A 24,518-nucleotide genomic window follows, 5' to 3' on the forward strand; every position below is an offset into this window, starting at 1 on the left:
TGACAGCAGAAGGCAGCAATGTGCTAAGAAGAACTTTTTCTCACAGTCTGTTTAACTAAATGATAAGTCTGGCTGAAGCACTGATAGTGGGAACCTGCAATGGTTCCCTGCAAACCTGCTCAACTTCCCTCTACTGTCACTGTTTTTGCAATAAAACCTGTGTTCCCTGTGCTACCCAGCGAGCAGAGGATTAAAAGACCTATGTGAGACTATCTGGACTGTAAGAGCTAAACTAAACAAAGAATATTGCTTAAAATACATAGATTAGATTGCATCTATGTTGTCTGTGCTTATTTTGAAAAATATTTCCTTTATCTTATAACCTTATCACTTAAAGAGAGTCGAATGATAAGACATAAGGGTTTGCAGAAGCTACCTATATCTGGGGGAGGGGAAAAACAAAGAAAGCTCATTCGAAACCTAACACAAGCCCAGGGCCCTGCTGGAATGCATTCAGAAATCCAACTGAATTTGAAAACCTTCTTTTAGGTGCACACAGCGAACACCTGGGAATTTTTACAGCATTAAAGTACACTCTGGCTTGGGCAAAATCAATTGACACCACCAGTAAAATAAATAGGTTTTAAAAAATAACAACTAACAAAGCCAAAACGGTCAGCAATCATTTCTGCTCGAGTCTGAACAAAAAAGCAAGAGCAAGAGAAAGAACAGTTCAAGCAGGTGACATTCCACGAGAAAAATGAGAATATAATATGACCTCTCCATGGATGTAATACTGAGCCGATGGGAAGGATTTGGCAGGTCTGGTACTTACAGCAGACAGACTAAAAATGTGACATCACTTGCCAGACAGGCTGAATAAAATACATTCATTCATTCATTCTTGTTCAATAAGCTGTTAAGGAATTCTGAAATGCTTGTTAGTTGTAGGCAATTATCTCCTTTCATTCTGAGTCAGTTAGACAAAAAAATTTAATAGCGATATACAGAGAAAGAAGTTTTTTTTTTTTAAGGAACAGAAAAGAATGGAGCTGAAAACAATAACAAGCAGCAGACCTTCTTTGGAATATCAGCTAGGTTTAGAGACTCACAGGAGTTAGACACTACTTTATGTTTTCCCCAGCAGCGGCTTGATGTTTGTCTGAGAGACAGTGATACAGAGAAATAAAAATGACATAACGTGAGAGAGGGGTAAAGGACAGGAGAAGAAAGACAGCAGAGAGAGTCCTCTGCTCTTTGTCCACTCGGTGATGAGCCCAACATGTCACATGCTGTGGTCATGTGATTGAGTGTGTTCTCCAGAGAGGATCATGGAATTACAGGTGATCAGCAACACTGCAACACTACTAAACACACACACTACACACACACTACACAGGCTTACAAGGACTGTTCCACTAACACAGACATACATACTAGTACACCTTTTGGTTGCTTTTGCTTTCCATCTTTCATATAAATGGTGTCAGCTGTGGGACTGACCGTTTGACGGAGAGTTGTCAGAAACTTTAATCCATTTACTGAGCATTAACTCTCCTCTTAACAACAGCGGGAAAGTATCCACATAAGAAACGACAGGGAAATCCACTACAATACCCAGTTCATGGGTTTACTTCCCACAAAGGCTCAAAACTCCAGCAACTCTTCTTACCGGCAGGTCAACGCTGACGTCCGTCCCGTCCAGTAGGGAGACACGGCAGGTGATGATAGACTTTGCTTCCCCAGCAGCAGGGATGTGCGTTGTGGCTCGCTGGGCCTCTCTTAACCGGGCTTTCTCTGCATGTTTCCGGATGGAGCGTCGCCCCAGCGTCCTGCGCAGGAAACTCAGCATGATGGTGGGGAGGGAGGGTTACAGTACCACACCTGTAAGGGATGAGGGTAGGGGTTAAAATCCATAAGAAATAAGGTTAATTTTGCAGTCGAAACCTGAACAGGCCTTGAGAAACGTCAGGTGAACATACCTGTACCACAGAAACAAATATACTCTGTGTGTGTGTCTGTTTTGTGTAGACCGTTGTTATCCACCATGAATAAGTGAGATTAAATGAACAAACGGTGCAGCTGAAAAATGGCAGATGCACCATTTCTGTTTATGTTAGGACATACACAATACAATCACCATTACCTACCATCTGCTAGCTGCTATTGTTTGAGATTAACGTTTGCTTAAGTCAACTGAATAGTTTGCCTGCATCAAAAGCTGTCTGTACAAGTGGCACATGAGTCTAAAATGTGATTTACAGCAGTTTCTCAGTCGAAGAGAGGAAGAAAAGATCACATACAGATCTGCAGCTCAACAGCCATCTTCAGTATCCATAGCAACCGTGACCCGTACAGGTGCTCCACATACACATACACATATGCTAACGTTGCTATTTCAGAGCTACAACTAACGTCAAACTAAGCCGCCGAGGTGGACTCAGCTTCCCGGGCCGAGCCCAACCGAAATATAAAAGAGCTAGAAAATACTTAACGTCTGCTAGAATCACGTTAACAAAACAAAAAACAACTAAAAATACAACCCCCAGCTTCACTTGTACCCAGTGAAGGCCTGAGGTTTCCAGTTTAAGCAAAAGCAACAGGTGTCCGTTTGTTTTCCTGCCGCGGCTAGCCGTTAGCACCTGACCCACGGAATCCGCACGACTCCGACCTTGCGACCGCGTCCGGTGCAGCGAAACGAGCGCCGCCTGGAGCTCCGAGCGCCGGACGAGACGGACACTTGCTCCGCGGCCGCCGGCGGACGCCTGGATGAGGGGACACTTACGCAAAGCTCACGGTGAAAACACGTCCGCTGGCATCGCAGACGACTACACAGCGACCTCGTACATGTCCGCGGTCTGCGGCTTGACTCGTAGCCTCCGTGTCTTCCGTTACTCCGGCTGGTTCGGCCCCGCGGGACGAGCTCTCCTCCGGGTCCCGACGGAAAGTAGGAGGCGGAGCTGTCCCCGGATGTGACGTCATCACAAATCCCCAACAAAACGTGATTCGCATTTTTAAAGCGACGACTTTTCCTGCTTTATTATAGTATATATTATATATTCAGTTCTGCTCTCCGTCATTTTCTGACGTTATATTTGCCTCGACTATTTATATTTAATATTTTCAGTGATAGTGTCATTTATTACAAGGCCAGACTAAAAAAAAAAAAAAAAAAATCATATGTAAAGTCAAATATATAAATGACCATATATTCATGAAATGGTTTTGATGTCATTTAAAACTTCCAGTGACAGAGGAAAGGTCTCATTTATTTTCGGCCCCCCTCCATCTCACAGCAGCACCCCCCTCTGGTTAGTTCAGGAGCAATGACTCTTAAATGATTAAGGTTTAAACTTCATTTAGCATTTTGAGTAGCAGACTAGCACAGTTTGTACAGAGGCAGGTGTAATTATATGACAAGTGTATTTAATTGAAGTGTCTTGTGAATCCAGTAGCAGGGACACAGCTCTGGATCTAACCCTTTCCTCTCACCTAAATTTAAATGAAATGTGAAATATGTTTCTGTCTTTTTATTGTGAAAAAGTATGTTTTATTTCATTAAAAAGATTTAGATGTTTCACTCTGAATCTTGTCATTGCTCCAAGTTGAGCACGTTGAAAACTTTGCCAACAACAAATCGGACTTTTTATGGGAATCAAGTTGGTACATAAAGATACTGTATGTGTAAATATCTGTTTCTACACTGTAAACAGGCAGTATTTCTATGTTTGCAGAGAGGGAACTACCTGCAACAAGAACGGGTTGATAACTAAGATGTATGTGACAGCATAGAGGCAGATACAGTATTTTTGGACTTTTATCGTCCAAACTGTCTTTATACTGCCTATAAAATGTGCTTGAGCTCTGCCACACAACACTAGTAATCTCATCCTGATGCAGTAATTCTACCATATGCTGGTACATAAGCCAGCTGTACTCGACATCTGTGCACAGAATTACTGTAGGCCTCCACCTCTTTTAAAAATGAGCACTAATACACCTCAGACTGTATGGAGCCTGTCTATCAGCACATTTGAAATGTAAGATTTAAATCTTCCTGTGTGCGCTGTACTCCTACCAGTGTTAGGACTGTGTGTGTTTCAGCACAGGAACTACAATAGATGCAATCTTTTTTCCGCTTTGGAGCTTTAATGTGCAGTAATAGCACACTTTGTGGCCTCTGGCTCAACAATACCGTTAAAAAAAAAGACGGTGAGATCCAAAGTACCTTCTTCAAATCATGCAACATTATCATAAATCTTTAAGATTGGCTTGTATGCAACACAGTGGGGAAGCTGTTTATTCAGCAGTTTGCTTCCATGGAAAAACCTTTTTTTCTTCCTCACAACTCACAACCTTATATTTCCTTTTCCTTTTGGATAAGCCTCCTAGCATCAGTGTTTATTTGTTTTGGGAGCCTGCGACTAACGGCTTCACTTCATGGTAAAATCTCACAAATCAAAAAAATTTAAAGTGAGTGATTTTTATGGAGATCTTCAGCAGTTGGCACATCTCATCTGCTCACTCTAACATCGCCCAACCTCACTTTTACAGTGTGGAAAAGCCAGGTGATCTGAAGCCACGTCTCCATGCTTTGACAGACAAGCTTTAATTGTTCACAATCAAGCTTAAAGACATGTCCAAAGCACCGTAAAACCATGATACCAGAAAGAAACAAGCAACTGAGGACAAAAGTTTTTATGACACAGGTAGGAGTTAACCAAGGGTATAATACGGTAAAACATTTCTCATTATTTTGTGATTCATTATATATACACTCGCTGTTATAGATTACGTTTCAAATAAAACAAAAGTTTTGAAATAGCAGTCTTGAAATACACACCATTTGTGTCACATTTGAATCATCCAAAGGAAGAAGAAGAAAAAAAAATCCAAAATAAAATAAAAACAAAATCTTTCTGCTCACAAATGATTTTCCCTTTTATTTTAAAGATTTTTTTTCATATACAACATTGTATTTACATGGTCTAGTATTATTTACACAAAATTAACAAGTGGCACTGTGTAGTTAGGAGTTCTTTTCTTTTTCTTGTTCCCTACAGGTGTCTTATTTTTAAACAAAATAAAAATGATAAATTAAAGAAAAAAAAAAGACTCAGCTCATCAACAACTCATTTTAACGATGCTTTATGTCTCTGACTTTTTTTTTTTCCCCAGTAGCACTACCTGCCACTAAGCCTTCTACAAAGTGCTGTCCTTTCCCTACCCAACTACAACTGTTTTCATCTTTACAAAAATACAACTAACCCGCGCCCTCTCTATGTCTGGTACCCTCCAAACTACCTTTGATCAGTACCCGAACGCACAGACAGTACCAATTATGTGTCAACATCAAAACACTTTGAACACAGACAGCTCATTGCTGGACATGTTGTGCAGATGGAAACCTCTGGCAGCCCTGATTGATCAATTATTAACTTTTCACCGCAGCGCCAATGTTTTGTTTTCTCGTTAGAAATTGACAAGGTGTTTTTGAACTTTAATTGAAGCCATTTGATTTGAGCAGCCCTGATGGCAAATGCAAAAACTGATGGAAAGAAGCCACTAGGGGTTGAATAGTGTATTTGTTCACAAGATTATAAGCTCATACATGTCGGGTCTTCACTGTATTTATAGCTGTCAATAAAAACAAAAAGTTAAAACCCAGCTATTCAGTCAGTCACAGCCTCAGTTTGTCCTTCAGGAGGAAACAAGCTGTTTGAAACTGTGCTACTGTACCCATGGTAATCTGCTCAGATATGTCACTCGCCTTGAGGCCATGCAGAGAGAGTGGGATCCACGTATAATGAGCCAAAAGAGAGGCATCAGGGGAAAAACAATGAGAAGAATGGACTGTGGATGTTGCGTGGGCTCTGCAGAAATGACTGATGTTGCCTGAGAGAAGGAGTTCTTTGGGAGAGGGACGCAACGCAGGAGAGGTTTTAAAAAATAAGAGTGAGGAGGAAAAGCAGTTTCTAGGCTCTTCTTCCCACCTCTACATGTGGCAAAAGTATGATTCAGCTGTTTGAACAGGAGGTATGAGAACAGTTTGAATTGTTTCACAGGCAAAGATTCAGCCCAACTTAAAAAAAAAAAGATGACTCTCCAAGAAGGCTCTCTTTGCATTTTTTTCCAAAGACTTGAGATCAGGTTAGATTAGGTTTATGGCTTCACGGCACAACCTTTCATTCCAGTTAATGAACAAGCAGGCTTAGACCAGACAGCTAACAAACTATATTTCATAAATGGCAGAGGGAGAAGGGGAGAGGTACAGAGAGAGATAGATAAAGACAAATCTGACTCTGACACACACACACACACACACACACACACACACACACACACAGCAGTAGGTTTTTCCAGCAGAGTCCATTGTAGGAGCCAATGACAGCAGGAACTGAAGCAGCCAATAAGAAAAATATCTCAAATTAAAAAGAGGCTACACTCGGTTTTATACTGCTATGAAAAAAAAAACATTGACAGCTTAACCTGTTCTTGGGCAAAAAAAAAAAAACACTCAACAAGCAACTTGATGCTGGGTTTTGTGAATTAAAAATACAAGTCGTCATTTAGTCTCTTATCACTTCTTACACATCATCTTGGCTTTAAAACAACATGTGCCTTAAAATGATGAAGTACCACTGGGAAAGATCAATAGAAAAAAGATAAATGATTGGTTGTATTTTCTGTTTGTGCTGCCTTGTTGAACTGTCAACTGTTCCCTGGCAGACACGCACAGACTTGGATGAAATGAATCAGCGATGGTTGGTTTCAAGCTACGTTCCAGTGAAAAAGAAAAAAGTACTCGCTGAGGAAAAGCGAACCTTAACAAATAGTTTTAATGTTTGGGTCACATGTTTGCTCATATAAAGCAATGACCCACCAGTCTTTGTCATTTGAAATGTGTAACATGTACCTGGGTTTGCTCCAGTTTTCACATTAAAGTCTAACTCTCTGGATGTTAAAAAAAAAAAAAAAAAAAAAAAAAAGAAAAACATGGGGAGGCCAATGGAGGGAGCTAAAGTTCAATTTTTACTCTTCACACAAAGGTTGAGATCAGTTCACAATCAACTCAGCTGAAACCTTGGGTAAAAACAAATAGTGACTGCATAAAACTTCCAGCAGCTTTCAATCTCTTGAGAGCTAATTAATTATCCTGGTGTCTGATCAATGACCCTTATTTGTTTCTAGCATAAAGAAATATTTGGGTCACACAAAGTGGATCAACATTTACTAGAAGTCGTCCTGGTCAGGGGAAACCAATCAGAGACAAGTCGTAGCGGGGCTTTGTCATCAGTGTCGGGCTCAAGGACACTTCAGCAGGGACTCTGCTGCCCAATCTGTCGGTTGTAAATGAGCCAAAGGTTTGATTTAAAAGTTGAACTGACTGAATATGAATTTGAAGAAAGACATGAACCCTCAGCCTTTATCAGCCATTTGTAACTCAGGGAGACCATGCGTCTCTGACACTGTCTCGTGCTGAGCTAATCTCAAATGATCAAAGTTAAAGTCTTTCAGTGGGAAGTGTATGAAGTCAGAGCAACAGTAGCTGCTGGGACTAGCACAGAATTGAAAGGGAGGTGCCCAGTAAACACAAGCCCTGAGGATTGTAAACCAGTTATATTCCTCACCACACCAAACGACGGCCACTTCAGAGCTTGTGTGTCTGTAAGCTCAAAAACACAGCACAAAGCAGGATGAAGTATCCAACTCAGCACAGCATTGAACAAGAGGTGAGACACAAAGTGCTTTCAGCTGTCCGTCTGTCAGTCTGCGCTGTCAGAAACTCAGACAAGAAAGCCGAGAAAGATAAAAACCAAGTACAATAAATTAAATCACTGTTCTTTTTTTTTCTCCACAAAAAAGCAAAAAGAAATAAAGAAGTAGTTAGAAGAAGAGGAATCACACTACTTTACTACCTAAGATTTAATCAGGAAAGCATGAAGCTCTAGACTCATACAAACAAAACGTACAACTTTTTTTTGTTCAGTGGACAGGGTTCGACACAAACTAAAACACAATAAATACTCTTTCTGAGGAACAAAAGATAAGGTTTATCTCTTTATCAGCTAAAAGGACAATAAAAAAAGGCAGGTCCGTCTGGCAGACTCGCTCAGAAGGGGAAGGGGCAACCCGTGGGGTAAAAAAAAAACAAAAAAAAACTTGTGGGGCAGGGGGAAGTGGGGCTTTCCATCCATGGGGGGCAGCCCTTCCCCTTCGTACTTATGGCACTACAGCAATTCCCCATCCACATTTTATTCTCTTATACTTTTATCTTCTCATTCTTTGTATACTTTTTTCTCGACCCTGAACATACAAATATTCCCTAATGGTACCTAGTCAACACAGCTGGATTCTTTTTTTAATTCTATCTTGATCAATGATTTTCACGTTTGTTTGTCTTTTTTTTTCCATTTTTGTCCGCGTAAAGTGCAACAGTGCTTTTGTTCTCTCCTCCGACCACCTGGCCTCTTCCTGGTGACCCCTGATGACCCCCAGGGGTCAAAGGTCACAGGTTAGCAGTATCAGGCTCAGGGTTCACGCTGGTCTCGCTTGTCACGCTGGTGGCGCTCGCGACGCTCGGCTCCTCCGCTTCCTCCTCCTCTTCCTCTTCTTCCTCCTCCTCCTCCTCCTCCTCCCCTTCCTCTGTCACTTCCCCCACATCCAGCACCTCCACCTCCTCGTCGTCGTCGTCCTCTTCGTCCAGCCCTCCTTCCAGCAGCTCCACCGCAGCCGCCTCGCCTTCCTCCGTCGCTGCCGTCTCCTCTTTCTCCTCTCCTGCTTTCTGCTGCTCTTTCTTCTCCTCCTCCCTCTCGTCGTTCACCTTCGCCTTCTCTCTCTGCTGGTAGACAGCGGTCTTGAGTGGTTTGACCAGACCTTCCTCATAGACTTTGAGGATGGCCTCACACACAAAGCGGTACTGGCTCTGTCAAAGAGAAGCAGAGGGAGAGGTTTTAGCCGATGGTTTAGTGAGGCTGAGAGCAGCTGACAGACACCTGGATGTGCCTACTTACAGGTGTTTGTATCATCATGGCCCTCTGGTCTCTCATGGTCCTGACGATATCTAGAGGATACACTGGCTGACCGCACTCCATTAGACACAATGCCGTCTCCATGGTGATCAGAACTCCCGTCCGACCAATTCCCGCACTGGAAAAAAGCAGCAGGGACAGAAATGGGTTCTCAGCTATAAAATAAGTGCAACACAGACGGTGGTGGTTGCTTCGTGGTGATTATATCAGTCATCAAACAACAGATCATGGGTCAGAGGGACTTCACTGTACCTGCAGTGCACCACCATTGGCTGGTCCTGTCCAGCCCGTTTGTTTCGTACCAGAGCCACAAAGTCCAGGAAGTCAGTGGAGTCATCAGGAACGCCGTGGTCCGGCCAAGCCAGGTACTGAATCTGAGTAAGCTCTCTCTGCTGCTCACTCTGAACACACACAGGAAGGGAAAAGAAAACCAATTACTTCAAGTTACATTTTCATGTAGCGCTTTTCACAACAGAGGGTATTCACTCTCACCTCTGTCAAGACCCAAGCTGAGTAAAGAACTAGTCATACTGAGATATCACTCATACTCGACCCAAAATAGATTATTGTATTTCATGTGGGCAACCTCCAAGCATGTTTCATTGGGCTCTGTGTCCTTGGAGGAGACTGCTCGGCCACCCTTTTAATGTACTGATGACCTTTCAACATGTTAAGAAACAGGAAGTGTGAATAACAAACAGTGGCTTTATTCTTTCTTCTCCACTGGACCACTTGGTGATTCACGCTGCTGCTTCCCATTTTATGGAGCAATAGATACTGATGAAAATATTTTCTGTGGCTTTACTACAAAATGTCCATTTTAGATTTCTGCATCAAACTATAAATAAACATGACACACACATACACACACACACACACACACACACACACACACACACTTCCCCTTTTCTTCTAAATAACAGAGAAAAATCTGACAAAGAGAATAGTGTTGCAAGATAATGTGCACTGAGCGACCAGACAATAAGGGTCAGCGAGTTTTAAAACCCACAGCGACACTGTGATGTGTCGCTGTGGGTGAACACACACACACACACACACACACACACACACACACACACACACACACACACACACACACACACACACACACACACACACACACACACCCTGCAGCGGAGAACAACTACTGGCCACTGTTTCTTGTGCGACTCAGAGCCCCTGTGGTCCTCTTTAATATACTGCCTCTCTGCATCGCCATGGTAACACATGTATCTCCATAGCAACAATCACAGGCAGAGGAGAATGCTAATTGCCTCCTCCTCCTACAGCCATATACTTTAAAGGTCATGATACAAGGGCAACACACAGGGGAGTAATCGGGAAAACACAGACGGCAGGAAATGAAGAGGAAACAGCAGGAACACGTGACGCTTCATTACAAGTTCATTTCTAATTAGACGTCGTCCTGAACAGACGACATGTTGAACACTGTACATTACAGCAAAGAGTCAGACACAGAGATACATTCATCTGCACCGTTTTTCATCCATTAACAAGTAAAAGTCCTCAGTTTGGAGGGATGCAGGATGAAAGTTCACCGTGACATGTTGAAGTCCGACAGGAAGCAGCCGAGGCTTCGACATCACAGCACAACAAACTCTCTGTCTCCATCCCTGCGATTCAAACGATCATCATCCCACTCTCCGCTCCTCCGTTCGGTTTCTCTTTCTCTCGCTCCCTTATTTCAGCAATGTGACTGACTGGGGTGGTTGGGTTGTCATGGCAACCAGATCCCAATACGTGGCCCGCATGCAGCAGCGGGAGCCAGAAAAAGAACAGCCCACACTGGTCACTATGGCAACACACCTCCTCCGGGGTCCTCAGCGGCTCATCCTTCGTCCCTGTCTCTGATTGGACCCGGAGTGTCTCGCCCTCCTCTCTAACCTGCGCTGGCCTCAGCACACGCCCTCTCACTCTCTCATCTTTACCTCTACTTCCCTCTCGTCCCGGCTTCTCTCTCTGCTGCGCCCTTTTTTTCCACCTTTACTTTTATGTGCTTAATGATGGCTGTGTGTGTGTGTGTGTGTGTGTGTGTGTGTGTGTGCGTGCGGTTACCTGTGTATGCATGAGAGTCATCTCTCGGACCAGGAAGGCAGCGTTGCCCTCTTCGTTGTGGCACGTAACTGTAAAGTTTCCATAGGTGGTGGTGCTGTCTGGGTTGGGCCAGTACTGGTGACACTTCACCTATAAACAGACAGAGTCTTGAGTTTACATCTGTTACTCTCAGTGTTTGCTACAGAGCAGCTTCTCTCAACTCTGCAGCCACTCATCTTGTCTTTTTTTTATATTTAATACACAAATTATATACAATATACAATACAAGCAGTGCATCTGGAATCACTTTAAACCTCCAGTGATTTAAGTTGTGACTCTCAAATTTCTTGTTACAAGACCCAAAGTAAACATGTGACACATTTTTATTTGCAGCCGCGTCTATTTAAAACCTACTTCTGTCTAACTCCTGGAGTTAGAGACAGTTATCTGCAGGGTGTGTGTGCCTGTGTCTTAAAGAATTAAGTATAACATGAGAAACAGGCTCACTCAGTATCAGAACCTGGATTTCAATCTCTGTGTCACAGGGTGTCTCCACTGGAGGCATTTCAGCTGTGTTTTTCAGTTGTCCACCTCACACGTGTCAAATAGAGCAGATACTCTCCTATTTTAATCGATCCAGCTGTCTACATAGGCTGCAGAACAGCTTACATTTGTACGCATAATTTTACGCTCCAAGTCTTTTTTCCTGAGTGCTATGCACATAACTACAGTTGTTGTGTAATGGGCTCTGAGCCCTGTGGGGTGACCTACAACTTCATACAGAGCCTGAACACATTGTGTGGAGCAGCGGAGCTCCTGCTGCTGCTCTGCTAACAGGCTGCACACAGAATCCCCCTGTGTCCACACGATGTCAGATGTCACAGTTTATCTGTGTCCAGCGATGCCACATGTGTCAAGAAAGGTTTTTGAGGATTTTATATGGTTTCCAGTCGTGTCTTTGAACAAACCGTCTACATACCCGCCCCCTCTCGACCTGCGTAGTCAGCATGACAACCATGGATGAGCCCTGTTCCCAGGTCATTTGCCAGAAGTCAGGGCAGGTGTTGGGCAGCGGGCCCTGGCATGCTATGTAGCGGTTTATCAGACTGGAGGCTGGAATCTCCATCTACAGACAGACAGAAAGAGAGATTTAGATACAGAGCTTTTACATTGCAAGGACTTCATTTTCTTATTCTTTTCTTATTCTTTCTGAGATGTGCTTCGTGTGTTTTCATCGGGGCAGAGAGCCTAACATTCTCACCTTTCTGTAAAAGATAAAAACACTTCATGCCAGCAAGACAATGGCAGTTCATCTCCTCTTTGAATAAGCTTAACTTAATTAGTGGATACAAAAGACTGACTTGAAAAGTGTTCACTCTCACTATGATCATTAATTAAGCCACAGAGCTCAACAGTGATGCTACTGATGAATGCATCTTCAAAATCCATCCTTGATGCAGCCTGTTGGAAAACTAGGAGAAATTCACTTCCTCAGTTAGCGAAGGCTCTTCCATGTTGAGTACAGTCATAACAGGGCAGAGAGCAGAGGCCAGTGATGTTGGAGATGTCTAAAAAAAAGCTTAAATTTATTAAAAAAAAAAAAAAAAAAAAAAAAAATAGAAAGGCTCCTTCTAAACACCCACAAGTTGCTGTTAGCTTAAAAAGACAAACGCCTGGCAAATGAGCAAAATGCCAGATATTGATGAAAAGATGAAAGAGCAAAGTGAGGAGGACAAAACTCACATTGATGTAATTTGCATTGATGTAATCATCTGTGCTTTTCAGAATGACCCGCGTGGCATCATCTGCCGGGAGAGAGAGAGAGAGAGAGAAGAAGAAGTGGAGGTCAAATTACTCAGAAGTACGAGAATATTTCATAAAGGAAGAAAGAAAAAATGTTCAAGAGGAAAACAGGTGGAGAAGAGGAAGAGAGTGTGAAGGGAAGAACAAAAGGTTAATGTCGGTTAGAAGTGATGAAACGGTCGCGTGCAGCCGCTTACAAGGAGAGATGTCTCTGTAGCGATTTTTGGAAACGTTCTGAGGTAATTTGGCACACAGCATGGTCATCCCCGGCCTCTTCCTGTACAGTTGCTGTGGGAAAAGGAAAAAAAAATTATATTAAAGCGGTGACAACAAGATCAATAAACACTAACCATTCCTTTGTCCACGTCTATGCAAGTTCAAATGTGTGAAAATACTTTACAGTCTCTGTTTGTGCAGATTAGTGTGTGTGAGTGTGTGTTTGTATTTGACATTCCTCTTCGCTAATAGCACAACACTGAAACAGGAAGCTGTGAAGTGATGATGATGATGATGATGAAGGACAGGAGGTTTTGAGAGTGTGGAGGAGGAGAGAAATTTGTGACAGTGCTTTAAGTAACAACTACTGACTCATCTCTGTGCGAGTCTGCTTATGTGAATTTATTTCTGTGCCTTTCTCCTCACATCAAACTGTGCCAATATGGCTCCGCTGCTCAGGCCTTCCTTCAATACGACCATAGAGTCCCTCAAAGCATGCTGGTCTAGCTGGGCGGGGTCCTGAGGGCACTTCTCAGGGATGTACTGAAAATCTGGCTCCGAGTCCACCTTCTCCTCCACCACGTCATAGATGGCTGAATGAGACGGGGAAGAAATAGGTCACAGGTTATATACACATGGATGTTTACGCGAGCTGAGGCCTCAGGGGGAGTAGATTTATCTTCAAGTATGTAAAGAAAAAAGAGAACATCAAAAATAATCAGAGGAAATGCACTGCATCACAGGAATACACAGTTTATATATGTACGAATATATATTTACCTATATTTCCTACATACGTGCTTATATTATATTTAATCTCTTATGTGATTTTACAGGAATTCAGTACATTGATGCAGTCCTATATCTGCTTTGATGTAATACAGGATAGAATGTGCAAATCCCTCTTTGACCCAGTTAAAATATCAAGAATTTCCATGTTTCATCATCTTTAAAAGCCCTGACCGCTTCTCTAATGCTGATTAAAGGAAATGCTTTGCAATCTTCCTACACGGAGAATACATATAGATGTGATGTACAGAGAGCAAAATGTACAACTTCATAGATCTCATTTGCAATTTAAACTGCCCGAAGGAGAACAGAGGCAGAGTCAAGCCTCATGACCAAACGTGTTGCACAGGCTGTCCGTACGATGCACTCAGTCTAGTGTTACTCAGGTGTTTCAAATTGGAGATTCATGTATCACTTAATTAAAAATGGGTCACACCACACAAACTTGTTTTTACATAGAAATTAGTTGCTACTAAATATTCACACCCAGTAACTGCCAGATGTAACTGTAATGAAGCTGGCTGAACTGACAAACTAGCTTGCTGATGTGCAGTCTTACTACTATGTGACCAAGTTTGATGCTTTGGTCACGTGATGATAACTGAGAAAACCTCCTCTACTGAGGAAGACTGTGAGATGTGATTAAAGCTCAGGTAGAAACTGGTAAGTGGAGCCTGAGTTTGCTTCCTTGGTCAAATATGTGACCCATTTATAGTTGAATGAAGAGCAGAAAGGAAATGACTCTTGACTGAAACCCTGTTTAATAATGACATAAACAATTCAAGTAAGACGTGTTAAAGGTCCCTTATAGTATAAAGGTAGATGTCCATGTGTTTGTGATTATAAAGCAGGTCTAGGTTCTATATTAATACTGTGAAAGTATCAAAGCCTCAGTCCACAGAGAAATGCACACAGCCTGTATTCAGAAACTGAGCCTTAAAACCAGCCGTCAGGACTTCTGGAACTTTGTGATGTCACATTTATACATTCACCACCCTCAGCTATGTGTCGAGCCCCGCCCACCTGGACCCTCTCACAACCTTGCAGGATTTGGTTTCTCTGAGTGTTTACCTGAAATCTGCTATATTTCAATTGAATCACTCAGAAAACAGTCAACCAATCAGAAGAGAGGATCTGAGCCTCTCTTCTGATTGGTTGACTGACCTGTGGTTCTAGGGGTCCAGAAAAAAGAGACACTGAGATGTCTTTGGTGCTCAAACCACAAATATATCTTCTTATAGATATCAAAACAAAAACACCAGCTAAGTGTAAACCACAGGACCTTTAAAGCAGTCTGCAGAAGATCTGACCAATGGGAAGAACTCACCGTTTGGTCTGACCAATAAGATGAGCTCCCCAGAGTGGCTCTCACAGCTGGCCTTGATGAACATGACCACCTGGTCGTGGGTGTGGTCAGAGATGTCCCGCCCGTTAATTAAGACCACCTGGTCGCCCTCGTTAAGGCGTGGCACACACAGGTCAGCCTGCAAGGGAGGAGACGGGGGGAGGGCAGGAGAGAGAGAGAAGGAGGAAAAGCAAAGGAAGAATGGACACAGGTGGAGGTGAGACAAATGAAAGTGAGTCATTTCTGTTTTCCTGAAACTTTTACAGCATAGCAACAAGTGTCTAGTTGAAAAAAAAAAGTTTTGAGTGGGAGAAACAAGTGTTTGCAGATGTGAAAATGCTAAAGCTGAGGTTATTTGTGAAGCTGTTTTGCTCATTTGATGACAGAAGTGACTGAAAATAAGAGTAGGAGGAGGATTGTGTTTCCTCATCTTCACACAAGACTCATATGAAGTGGTCGCTGACTTACCGATGTTCCAGGAGCTACTCGAGACACGATGATAGGCATCTTCTGGTCAGCTCCACCCTGGAGACACAGAGAGACACGTTTACAGGAAGACCCCTGGCACAGACAGTTAGTGAACACTTTAGGCAAACAGATGATGCAGATGATTTGTACCAAGGAGGAAAGTCTTTTCCAGTTATGTCCCAACTAGCATCAGCTCTCACCTTCACATTGAAGCCGAATCGTCCGTGTTCATCAGGTCTCATCTTGATCAGGACCAAATTGTCATGAGGTACGACTCCATTCAGCTGAAGAAGACAGTTGAACACAGATACATTAAATTCACATCATACTTTACTCTGCATCATCCTCCTTTGAGGAACAGCAAAGTTAGGTACTGCAACGCTAACAATTGGCAATAATGTACATTTGACAAGTTGGTTTTCAAAATAAATTGGCCATATTCCACCAAAACATTAAAACAAGTTAACAGATGCTAATCCACCAGATGTAAGTTGTTTATTAAAATTAAACAATTACCTAATTTCACATCCAGCAAATACAGAACAATATTATATATTGTTTCTGGCCACCTGATGAATCTAGGGCCAACATTTACCTGCCTTTTAGACAGAACCATTCAGAATCAGTACAGTGAAAAATTAGCCACAGTACTGTAAGGCTGGTACTGCAGGGTGGTAATCTAGGACTGTGGTTATATCTGGGGTGAATACAGAAACGACTTATGATACCAGATGCTGGATGTCGATTGATTTCTAATAATCAACTTTGCCAATAATGATATCATGGTACAGTATGTTTTAGGTAAATCCTGCTAAGGCGTTAAATCCAAATTCCTTATCAAGGAAAAAATTGTTGGTATGCTCTATAATATATCTGGTACAACCTAAACTAAATAGGCAGGCATGTAATATGAAATATGACATATACTAAATATATAAAACAAGATAGAGGTTGAATGTGCTCTTTAAAGCTGGAGACTTGGGCGCTGAAGTGGTGTAATATCAAAATTACTAATTCATGCAGATATGAGAAACTTAAACATGCATGCTGCAAGAAACATCTGAAAGATGAAAGGATTTCGAAGGAGTCGAATCTTTATCACACTGCAAGCCTCACAGACAAGAGGGATACCCAACCAAACCGATGGAGACATTAGATATTAGATTAGAACTTCTTTAGTTGTGAGAAGTTTCTTTTTATATATTTTTATTGAAAATCTCTGACAGTAGTTTCTAAAGGGCAGGTTACCCAGGACAATGAAAAATGGACTTCCTTAAAAGATGAGTAAATGTTTCTATATTGATGTAATGAGTATTTGTGTTTCCTGTTGCTGCACTGACCGTGGTCTTGTCAGCATTGACAGGGACGTCATACATCTCGTTGAGGTGGTTGTCCAGGAGGCTCTGCTGAGAGTGGGCCTGGATGATCTGGCTCAAGGTCTTCCTGCTCAGCTGCTTGGGAGGCAGAGCTGGAGGCTGGCCGTCCACCCCCTCAGGAGACCTGAGGGAGCCAAAGAGACGGAGAGAGAGGGAGAGAAAGAGAGAGGGAGGCAGTCAGGGACAGAGAAAAGGAAACAGGAATAAGGGAAAGTGTTGAGTTCAATGATGACTTGAATTTTTTTGCCAAACAATGTGACTGGAAAAAAACAGGATCCAGATGTGCTGATGTTTCTTTTGTTACAGAACACAATATAGTCCTTCATTACAATTCTAAAACCATTACAAAATGAACCTCCGAACTTTAGCAGCTGCAACTGCTAATGGAAAAAAAAGGTCTTTTCAAAGATGATGAAAAACTGATGCCATAAACACACAGGTTCAGAAAAAGACACGACTGGTGTTCTAGCTGGAGGCTTTCCTGTTTGTTAAAGAGGTGGGCTCAGAGGAGAAAGAGAGAGAAACAAACAGAGGAAAACAGATAAAGAGGAGTAAGAGATTGCAAGATGCAGGGAGGCTTAATAGCACCGTGTTAGTCACAATGCATTAACCTCAATAAAAGGGCTGCAAAGGGAAGGAAAACACCCCCTCCTCCCCCCTTCCCCCCCTCCATCATCCAGACAATAAAAGGCCGGCAGTGTGGATGGAGAAACAGTCAGTCAGGTGAGGCTTTCAGTAGCATCATGGCTCTCTCTCTCTCTCTGGAGGGTAAAAGTCGTTTCACTCTATGTCTGTATCTGTGTGTGTGTGTGTGTGTGTGTGTGTGTGTGTGTGGTTGTGTAAAGGCACTCCTTAGGGGCGGTGCACCAGTCAAAGAGCATTGCCTTTGTTTTGGCTGCTGTTACCGGTGCCACTTTGTGTCTTAAACACACACACACGCAAACTAACATTTATTATGGGTCAGAAGCAGGTCAGGCCTTCAGAAGGAGGGCAGTGCACAGCAGGCCCGAGCCAAGACTGCACATCCCATTTCCCCAACACGACACACATGAGTGAAATGAATATGCAAGTATCTTTATATCTTACTACAACTCAGCCGAGGCCAAACCAGACATAACCGAGCCCTGCTTTTTATTTTCTACTTACTTTGATTGTAACCAAATCCTGAATGTCTTCCTTTTGCTTTAAGAAAATTTAGAAAGCGTGACAGAGGACACAGGAACTACAAGCAAAGCAGCAATAAAGCACCGTGTTACATTCAAAACCACTAAAAGATACACTAAAAAACACCCGAGACTTTTTTTAACCGGAATGATTTTCTGAAGCTTTCTCAGCTCCTTTGAAGAAACAGGTCTGATTATAGCAAACAAAGTAATTTATCACAACACACCACACAGCTGAGTGCACTGTTGTGTTACACTGTATTGTATAATTGTACCTTTCTGTTCCCTGACACTGTCATGGAAATAAAGACTGTGTTTCAAAAGCCATTGCTGTAATATGCCGTGGTTTGCTAAACAGATAATTTTCACTCTAAACAGCTAAAAACAGAACATTATAGCAAGCGTGTCCAAAGGGTTATGGCTTTGTTGTATTGTCTAAGTGTGGAACCGACACAGCGTATAACTGGGGCCCTGTGGCAGTGAAAGCTGATTCTAATTTAGTTTTAATTGGAGGAAAATCTTGGGAGGAATTATGGGCTGGTGCGAAGTGATCAACCTGAAAATAAAAGATGTAGTAATTACAAAATTTACAAGTGATAGGTCCCGAAAACCAAAATGTAATCTGGATTGAGACCAAATCTGGGTTTGGTAGAGCAGGTAACTGGAGCCATCAAAACTAAGAGAGATGATGAACATGAATTTGTTTCTTTTAACAATAATCTGCTCTTGGAAATTACAACCAGTAAACTATTTTCTGAGCATCTGCAGGCCAGTAGTGAATCTGGGGTTAGGAAGGTCCAGTCTACCCACAGACTTCCTTCTCTCATCCTTGGGTTTTTCATGGCCCAGATTTAGGATAAACTAATCTTGTTTGGAGAATGTAAAACTATTTATGTTAGAAAATTAGCGGATTGTAAAATTAGGATGTTGAAACTTGGCAAAACCTTCATTTTCCCCAAGTTCCCTCTGCCTGACACAGAGCCCTGAATCCCATTTACAGACAGACATGAAGTCAAGCTAAGTTTAACCTTCCATCCTAACATTAGGACAAATAGTTTTTGTGCTACAAACTGAAATGTAGGTCTGTCCCAGTGGGTAGAGAATGTCATGGCAAATCTGAGGCTAGAAAAACTTAAATATGCTACAAAAGGCTCAATTAAGAAGTATTTATAAGTCTGGCGGCCATTTTCCCTGTACTTCGAACATGAATTTGTATCCAACCCTTTTTTTTAATGAGGTGTTATACATTTTGTTGTTTTACGTGTGTACAGTGTATGTTCTGTAGGTTCTGTTCTGTTTGTATAACAATGAGATCAACAGGAGGTTGATGATTGGTGACAATAACGTGTAGATATGAGGAGAATGATTATGACATAGTTCAAACACAAAGCCTGACAACCAGCCACATATGTTTCAGTAATGTTGCTTAAAAGTGAAAGTTCATTATTTGACAATGAAATAATGTAACTTTAAAACTATGTATTTTTAATGCAACAGTAGTTAATTTAGTTTTATTTAATCATAAAATACAATGTTTTCAAAAAATCTAACTGGAGATGGTATTGAAAATATGCATGATGCTGAATAAACCAAATACAGCCAATAAAATAACATGCATGGATAATGTTAGTGTTCATCTTTTGGCTCTGTGACAGAGGGATGAGCTAACAACTTGGTGTGTGTGTGTGTGTGTGTGTGTGTGTGTGTGTGTGTGTGTGTGTGTGTGTGGCAGCTGAACTACCACTGTAATGTTACTTAACCACTCTGATTTCCAACTGAGAAATGTTCCAGGTCTATCTCTCTCTCTCACACACAAACACACACAGACACACACAGACACACACAGACACACACAGACACACACAGACACAGACACACACACACACACACTCCTGCTGTGTCAACAGAGGATGCATGCCATACACAAGCACAAACCGGTCCAGATCCAAAGCATGTCTGCGTTTCAGGTCCATGGCTCATTTTGAGCTAACTTTCTTTTTCCTTTGCTAAACTCCAGCTGATCCCTTGATTGCCAAGAAGATTTTCTTCTCATGAGGAAGAATGTCTGATTTCTGTATGTAGAGTTTCAAAGAACTCACTTTACTTTAACCCAGAGACTTTCAGCATTTGAAACATTAGTGTGAGAGTTCAGTGGTTAAAGGAATTCACCAGTTGTTTTATAGTGTCTGACACACACACATACACACACACACACACACTCCTCGTTCAGCCCTGCAGTACAGTACAACATATCCACCCTGCGGCTCACTACAAACACATTTTACGAGCTGTTTTTCAAAGGCTTCATCTTTCCAGTGGGGCCAGCTGAGTGACACTGGGAGAGGGTGTAAACTGTTGGGAGAAGCCACAGACACAGACAGGCATTTAAAAACCAGTCATCTCAGCAGTACACTCAGACAGTGTGGCACTAACACTGATGAGTAAAATCTAACTTCAAAATTAAAGGGCGGGGTGCTTTATTTATGAGGCAGTGAATTTGGAGTGAAATTTAGTGCTCTGCCACTGAGTTAGAGGTCGATTTTCCCCCGAAGGGAAACGTTCATCAAAAACAAGAATACAGGGGAAGAAAGAGGGAAAAAAAGGAGAGGAGATGGAAAGATGAGGGCGATAGGGAACTGACTTGGTCCAGAAAATGGGAATTTCATGAAGCATCCAGCAGCTGTGAGACTTACGGTGTAGAGTCCAGGCTGATGCTGTTGGCCTGCGTGGAAGATGCTGACTTGTGATTGGAGGAGAAGACAGGCAAGCTGGGTGAAGCATGGATCACATGATCGACCAAGTGGCCGACGGACGACGGGCGTAGTCGTGTGCCCTCTTGTACAAACAGTGAGTTCCTGAAAAACACATACGTACAGGACACATACTATTAAAGTGCTGTGAATACAACCTTAAATCTGTTTGGTGCTGATGGACATGTGTTCTGAAACATGGCATCCAATGCATGCTGCTAATACTTATACTAATACTGCTAATAATACTAATACTTATCAGGCAGTTTCTGATTTAAATCATAATTTTGCCTAATTTATATTGTGTTTTTTTAGTTGTTGTACATCTCAGTATTGTCCTGATAATGTTGCTGAAACTCACGTCGTACTGGCACTAGTATCAAAATATTTCAGATGACACCTGATTAATGCAAAATCTACACTGTAACCTGCAGGAACGGACCAGGAATAAACATGAGATTATGTTTTCTTGACTCTTCTGTGATAAATAAAGACTTGCTCAAGGACACAACTGCAGCATAAATGTTTGCTAATACAGTCCTGAAATGACTCCCATCAACCACGGGCTGTGCTGCACATTGAGACATTAACCTTTTCAGAACAGGTTTCCTAATAATAGCAAGAACAAGATATGTATTTCTTTTGTAGAAACATTAATAAAAAACCAAGTGAAGTTACCTGGCTTCCTTTTTAACTGAAAGAATCAAACACTTAATCAGTACAATTCATTTGCTGTCAAACAGTAATTTAATTAGACCTCACCAATATGATCACATTTAAATTCACGCTGCCATAACAGTCTAAAGTGAAGCTGAGGTGACCCTCAACCTGGCATGAACCCTGGAACTTGGACTCACTGATTGGGCGTCCCGGGCGGCGAGCGAGTGGGCAGGCTCTGGGTTTCCAGTCTCTCATCTGATAGGCTGTTCCTGCTGACCGACTCCCAGTCTGTCCCGCCCACCAACTTTCTGGCCATTGGTTTGCTGGGAGACCTGCTTAGACCGAGACATGGATTCAGATGTGGCCAGAGTGAGAACATTAGTACAGATTAGTAATAATCAGCGTTGACAATCACAGAGATGCAGTGACTTTTTTTCAGTAACGAGCAGTGTGAGGGATTACTATCTGAAACTCATTCATTACATTACAGTTACTAAATGCTCCAAAAGGTTTTGAGGATGGAGCCTCGATATCAGTTTGGTTGGATGGAGTGTAACTGGGCTGTAACGCTGCTGCCTGCTTGTAAAGTCTTGTTTTCTGTTTCCACATATGTTAAATAGAGAAGATGTAACGTAAGTATAGAGGATTTAGAGTTTAAAGACACCTTTTGAAGGTTGTTAGTTGCTAAGTAATTAGTAATTATTAGTATTAGTAATTAATAATTAGTAAGTAATGTAAACAGTTTTTTAATGTGTAATGAGTGACAGATCAAAAGCAGCTTCCCCAACACAGGTGCTAATACACTGGCGTTAATGTGGAGTTTATCTACCTTTAGAGTCTATTTATGGTTAAATTAAAGAAAGAAAGACATGTTCATTACCTGGCAAACACTCTGTCCTTGATGCCTTTCTCCTTTCCATACTGCACCGACTGCACCTCGGTCCGCCCGCTACAAACAGAAACAAAAACAACCGTCAGTGGATTCTCCTGAAATAAACCTTTAACTGAAGTGAAACAGGCTGTAAACCCAGATCATTCTGCAATCATAGGTGCTACTTCAGTGGAATCAATTCCTCAAATCTTCCTGAAAAATTCTGCCTTAAAATGAACAACCAGCACTGAAGAGTTGAGCTTAGAAACAGCATATTCAAAATGGATATTTCAATCATATGATACACTGTTAACAACACAAATTCACACTTCAAAGGTGTACCCTTGCTGGAAAGTCAGGCAATATCTCAAGGGCACACACACACACACACAGTCAGCCAACATCAGAGCAAGACTCATTCACGTTACATCACTGCTTCTCAATAATGCATCACAAGACATCAGACTCTCAGTCATCTCTTACTCACATTTCATAGAAAAAGGAAATAAGAAAATGCACCAGTGAAGAGAAATGAAGCCGTCACAAGAAAACGTCATGATCCAAGGACGAAAATGTTTCTAAAAGCTGTTTTATTTTACGTTATCAGTCCACTTTACAACTCGAAATCAGGGAAAGCGAATATCACCAATTCAAACAAGTGTTTTGTTTGAGCCAACAGCAGCAGTGTGGGTCTGTGGAGTGACACAAAAGATTCATGCCAAACTTTAAAGACACAAACAAATGGCTTTGTCCTCTCCTGAGATTAAACCATGAATAATTAAGCTGTGCTTTTCTCAGACATGTTGAGATGAGAGGCCTCCCAGTGTTTCAGCCTCTCGACCCAAACGAAACAGGATGTGAGTCTCTGTGTGTGTGTGTGTGTGTGTGTATGTGTGTGTGTGTGTGTGTGTGTGTGTGTCTGGATGTCAAGGCGAGCTTCTTTGCACACTTTGTCAATTCTCTCCATCTTCCTCTGGGAGTGTAAACTTTTGTGTACTCTTGTTCTTACCAGTATCTGTACTTTGAGCCCAGGGTGAAGTAATGAGCGAAGAAGTTCTTATGTGGTGGGATGGGCCGCTCCAGCCTGAAGAAGGTGTGGTGCTCCACGCAGGCCTTCCACAGGTTCTTACAGGCCCGGTAGTTGGCCATGTTGAACCCCAGCAGCGTCTCCCGAGTCTCAGTCTGCGTCCAGGGAAGAGAGGGCGACAGTTAGCGGGACATTAGTGGAAATTAAAGATACACAAACCATGAAAACTATTTCAGGTGTTTATCTACTACTTTTATCGACCTGTGTCAACAGTTTTTAATTCAATCCAATCCATTAATTTAAGTGCTATTGAATCTATTTATTCAACTAAATGATCCATTAATTTAAGCAGTTTCATCTGTTTTTGCCTCAAGCTACAACTTTTAGTTGAAGCTAACTAATTCTGTTGTTTATCCATTACTTTGAGCTTTTTCCACACCTGGGGTGGTGATTAGACACATACATGTATAACATCTAATATATAGTGTGTGTGTGTGTGTGTGTGTGTGTGTGTGTGTGTGTGTGTGTGTGAACCTACCGACTCCCTTCTCAGCTGGATGAAGAACTGTTTGCACTTGAAGGAGATTTTCACTATCTTCAACCTGGAAGCAGGAAAAGGAAAAAAGAAAATCTGAAGTTAGTGTCTCCACAGCCACAGCTGGGCACATCACCTGCACTGAGACACTGACGTTTCATTTTTATAAATAAGCAGAAGGCGTACAAAAACACAAAATTGTGACGATCGTGAAAAGAAGTTAACATGGTATACATGTTGAAGAAACAGTATCGTGTGCTGATAAGATGAAGTCATGGCTACTGCTTTTTAATTTTGTGTTTGTTTTAATTTTGTTTGTTGCCGTTTCTTGCCCTTAACAGCTGCTTAGAGTCAGTTTAACTCTTATAATAATTCTGTGAAATTCTGTGTCTGATTCCCTTCACATGATCTGAGTAACCAAATTAAAAAAAACACAAAACAAAAGAAGTGTTATTTTCAGCAGCTTCAGGCTGTATTTACCAGTCATT

The 24,518-nt window shown here is 42.0% G+C and overlaps 2 protein-coding genes across 4 annotated transcripts in view; both read right to left on the reverse strand.

The window, feature by feature from the left end:
• Positions 1 to 2,930, reverse strand: part of epb41l5 (erythrocyte membrane protein band 4.1 like 5) — a 33,424-nt gene extending 30,494 nt beyond the window's left edge. The window contains exons 1-2 of one of the 2 annotated variants that reach the window (XM_071472496.1): positions 2,726 to 2,930; positions 1,613 to 1,824 (exon numbers count right to left, since the gene is read on the reverse strand). In XM_071472496.1, the coding sequence (XP_071328597.1) occupies positions 1,613 to 1,792 (180 nt within the window). In that variant the 5' untranslated portion in view covers positions 1,793 to 1,824; positions 2,726 to 2,930. Of the gene's footprint in view, positions 1 to 1,612; positions 1,825 to 2,243; positions 2,381 to 2,725 lie in introns of those variants that run through there. The other variant, XM_071472497.1, reaches the window with a different exon arrangement.
• A 5,295-nt stretch (positions 2,931 to 8,225) lies between these two features.
• Positions 8,226 to 24,518, reverse strand: part of ptpn4a (protein tyrosine phosphatase non-receptor type 4a) — a 63,975-nt gene continuing 47,682 nt past the window's right edge. The window contains exons 11-27 of one of the 2 annotated variants that reach the window (XM_071472745.1): positions 24,034 to 24,097; positions 23,478 to 23,650; positions 22,478 to 22,546; positions 21,795 to 21,929; positions 20,881 to 21,042; positions 16,989 to 17,148; positions 15,849 to 15,932; positions 15,649 to 15,705; positions 15,163 to 15,319; positions 13,473 to 13,639; positions 13,028 to 13,118; positions 12,771 to 12,832; positions 12,007 to 12,153; positions 11,049 to 11,177; positions 9,225 to 9,373; positions 8,955 to 9,090; positions 8,226 to 8,866 (exon numbers count right to left, since the gene is read on the reverse strand). In XM_071472745.1, the coding sequence (XP_071328846.1) occupies positions 8,450 to 8,866; positions 8,955 to 9,090; positions 9,225 to 9,373; positions 11,049 to 11,177; positions 12,007 to 12,153; positions 12,771 to 12,832; positions 13,028 to 13,118; positions 13,473 to 13,639; positions 15,163 to 15,319; positions 15,649 to 15,705; positions 15,849 to 15,932; positions 16,989 to 17,148; positions 20,881 to 21,042; positions 21,795 to 21,929; positions 22,478 to 22,546; positions 23,478 to 23,650; positions 24,034 to 24,097 (2,359 nt within the window). In that variant the 3' untranslated portion in view covers positions 8,226 to 8,449. Of the gene's footprint in view, positions 8,867 to 8,954; positions 9,091 to 9,224; positions 9,374 to 11,048; positions 11,178 to 12,006; positions 12,154 to 12,770; positions 12,833 to 13,027; positions 13,119 to 13,472; positions 13,640 to 15,162; positions 15,320 to 15,648; positions 15,706 to 15,848; positions 15,933 to 16,988; positions 17,149 to 20,880; positions 21,043 to 21,794; positions 21,933 to 22,477; positions 22,547 to 23,477; positions 23,651 to 24,033; positions 24,098 to 24,518 lie in introns of both variants that reach the window. The other variant, XM_071472744.1, reaches the window with a different exon arrangement.

Source organism: Trachinotus anak, unplaced genomic scaffold, assembly GCF_046630095.1.
Source record: "Trachinotus anak isolate AG129_WGS33_773 ecotype Australia unplaced genomic scaffold, CSIRO_AGI_Tana_v1 ptg000039l, whole genome shotgun sequence".
Taxonomy (NCBI): Eukaryota; Metazoa; Chordata; class Actinopteri; order Carangiformes; family Carangidae; genus Trachinotus; species Trachinotus anak.